The following is a 3,316-nucleotide window of genomic DNA, read 5'->3' on the forward strand; positions in this document are numbered from 1 at the left end:
TTTATTGTTAAGCAAGCACATAACTTTAGGAACTCCTCCTAGCTCCATTTCTTTCCTCCAAGTGCACGCTTTGAGTGGATCGCAAATGTAAGGGATACTTTATCCATGTTTCAGTTATTTTGTTTCGCTAGTCAAAGAATCAGTAAGGATCCCCCTTCCAAGTTTCGCCCTCTTCCATCCCATATGGCCCGTCTCTTGCTTTTTGCAAATGACTTTGTTTCCCCCACTCTCCAAATTACAGGAAAAATATGCTTATCCACTTTTGAACGAGAGTCTATATTGGCCCAGTAGAAACCCTCTTTCTTTCTTCTCCACTTCCAAAGCCAACTTTTGAAAATACAGTGAATGCTGGAGATTATGAAAAAAAAAAAAAAAAAACAACTATACATTTTAGACCCTAGATTCTATGCTTTCTTAATTCTCGAATTAATATGTCAAATATTCTTGTAGTTCTTGATCTCAATTTTTCTGGATATAAATGGTATTGAATAACTGATTTCAGCTAACTGCACTAACGGCTACAATTATATGTATGTGATCAACATGAATGCTAAAGTTCATGTCAAATATATTAATTACATGTATTACGATATAATATTAATTATTATATTATCCTGTATTTTTCCTAGATATTTTAAATTTTGTTAGTTATAAAATCAGTTTAGAAGTTTGAGTAAGAGACTTCACATTGGTTGGCTGGTTCATTTCCAATGCTGGATTTTAAACACACTATGCACTCCACCGAGATTAGGTTGGATTTTCAAACTTCTTCATCTTATGTTTCTTTTGGAGATACTCCATTCAAAACTCAGTAGTCTTGTGTGTATTCACCCATGAACTTATTACAAAAACTTGAAAGTCTACTCGGTTTCTTGTGAAGCGACTCTTGAGTTTCGGTTTTTCAGGCTCAATGCTCAAGTTAAGTGTTGAGTTACCATTTTCCTGAAAGTTTGGCTATTTGTGTTGAGTTAAATATATTCCCCCACTTCACGAATTATCTATCTTATTCATTTCATGTTGTAGTGTTATTACTTACGCTTATCGTCATCGTCATTCTCTCGACAGGTATGACACATAGTTGTTTTCTTATTTTCCCTATAAACATGTTATCTATCATAGCCTGTGACCTTCTTATTTACATGTTGTATATGTATTTGGGTCATTCTATTTAAATGCATGTTGAATTCGGTTGATATTTATGAACATGTGGTTTGGTTTTAATATTTGTCTCTATAATTTGAGCATATTTTAGCACCATATAGATTAATCAATCGACTTGATTCGTGATCGGGACATGTGGAGTGATGGGATGGAGGATATATTGATAGATATGTTGTACCAAGAAACACTAATGGACACAATGAGGGAAGGGAAGATACACACGGAGACCATATTCGGTTTGCTGAACGGTTGCCTGTGATTGGGCCAAAGAATTTCAAATCCAATCAAGTTAAAGGCAAAATTGCTCGTCTTAAGAGAAGGCAATGGGAATTTACGGATCTATGAAGCAAACCGGTTTGGGGTGGGACGCTGAGAGGAAGGCTCCAGTTGTCAGCAAGGAACACTTGGCGAATGAAATCAAGGTACGAACTCACAATTTGAATTATTGAATTATAGTTTTTTTTAAAACTTGTTCTCATTGTATTTAATTACAACTTTAATGTTAGGTGAGATCATCATTCAAGTATTTCAAGACCGAGGGATGCCCAAAGTATGAATACCTCTGCATAATCTTTGGCGTTCAGTTGCGACTAGGACACTACATCAGGCATCGACTGACCCGGCCCCAACTAGTGACGATGAGCAAATGCTTGAGGAGGAGATGCAAAACCATGGTTGACAGGTGGCTGATTATGAAGGGGCCCATTGCAAGCAGTTGGTATGCACGTAGTGGATCTCGCCGATGACGGAGGGGAGGGCCTACCCAATCCATTGCCCTTGAAGACCAATTTAGTGAATTCCTAGAGGAAATTAAGTGTAGTGCTGCAACTAGGAGGAAGGCTGCTAAGGACGGGAGGTATGGGAGCATGTCCGGGAAGCTCAGCAAAAGGGCGAATAGCATGGAGTGTGATGCTGCGCTTGATCTCCATGTCCATTCTATGAAGTTGCTGGAAGAAGTAGAACCTCCCTTGCCTCCAATTTATCAAGGCCTTCGACCGTTACTTAATCTGGCAGTGCATAGATCGTTCGTGTCAATCTCTAATATTTACAGGAGTCAGTGGACTTGGAGATTGATCTAAGTATTATTGATGAGTGGTTCATCGGAGGGACTGCTGGATTGGTATTTTTATGCTTATCAGCTTCAGTGATAAGCATTTATCTGAAATTATATTTTATGCTATTTATGCTTGTTTTAATTATTTATGTTAGATGACTTTGAAGTTATTTAATTTTAAGTTTTATGCAGTGGATAATTAATGTGTGACATTACTCTGTGACATTATGCAGTGGGTAATATAAGATATGATCACATTTTATTGAGTATACGTTGAGTTTATAATTTTTGCTAAGATGTTATTTTTTGAACGCACACGCAAGAAGGTTATTCATAATGGACAATGAAAAGACAAGTTCAAGTATTTATTGCAATAATAAGACAAATGAGGGAATGAAGATATATAATTTGAGTGGAGATGAATTAGCACTGCAGCCTGTAGAAGAGGAACCTAGTTTTTAGGATGTGGATGACATGCCAAAATTCTAGAGGTTGGCTTTGAATGCCCTAACACAATATAGCTCTCTAGGGGAATCAATATGTTCAGGAAGTTTTGAAAGAACAGTCTCGAAATTGTCTCGAAATGTTTCGCATGGAGGTGCCCGCATTCCGTTATGTATGCGATGTGTTACAAAAATCAATGATTATGGACCCTACAGAGAGGGTCTCGGTGGAGGAACCATTGGGCATGTTTTGCCTTCTTGTTGGTCATGCACATGGTCAACGCATTGTTGGAGACTGCTTCCAACATTCAAGCGAAACTATTAACTGTCACATAAGGACATTTATACAGGGCACACACACAACTGAGGTACATCCTTACATTGCGGGAAACCCCCACAATTATCCATGATTTGAGGTAATGACTTTCCGAGATTTGAACTCTATCATTCCAGTTTTTTGGTTTCATGTTATAATTATAATTGTTATAATTGAGCTGTGTTATATGAGAATGGTTTTGTAGAAATGTGTTGGTGCGATGGACGACGCCATGATTTCAGCTGTTGCACCGATTCGTTTACATAACACATATAGAAATTGTTATAATTGAATTGCACAAAATGTCTTGTATTTATGTGACTTCGATATGAAATTCACGTA

General features: G+C 37.4%; 1 protein-coding gene across 1 annotated transcript; it reads left to right on the forward strand.

Annotated features, from left to right (window-relative positions):
• Nucleotides 1-1,271: 1,271 nt before the first annotated feature.
• LOC118344749 lies at nucleotides 1,272-2,261 on the forward strand. Its single transcript, XM_035686131.1, has 2 exons — nucleotides 1,272-1,583; nucleotides 1,668-2,261. Exons 1-2 carry the CDS (start codon nucleotides 1,485-1,487, stop codon nucleotides 1,905-1,907), a joined length of 339 nt encoding a protein of 112 aa, XP_035542024.1. The 5' UTR covers nucleotides 1,272-1,484; the 3' UTR covers nucleotides 1,908-2,261.
• The last annotated feature ends 1,055 nt before the right edge of the window (nucleotides 2,262-3,316 follow it).

Source organism: Juglans regia, chromosome 15, assembly GCF_001411555.2.
Source record: "Juglans regia cultivar Chandler chromosome 15, Walnut 2.0, whole genome shotgun sequence".
Lineage (NCBI taxonomy): Eukaryota > Viridiplantae > Streptophyta > Magnoliopsida > Fagales > Juglandaceae > Juglans > Juglans regia.

Bases quoted from the DNA above. Each gene is read 5' to 3' on its own strand.
- LOC118344749 (XM_035686131.1), top strand. From the start codon at position 1,485: ATGGGAATTTACGGATCTATGAAGCAAACCGGTTTGGGGTGGGACGCT. The intron at 1,584-1,667 runs GTACGAACTCAC...CTTTAATGTTAG, and splicing joins ACTTGGCGAATGAAATCAAG to GTGAGATCATCATTCAAGTA.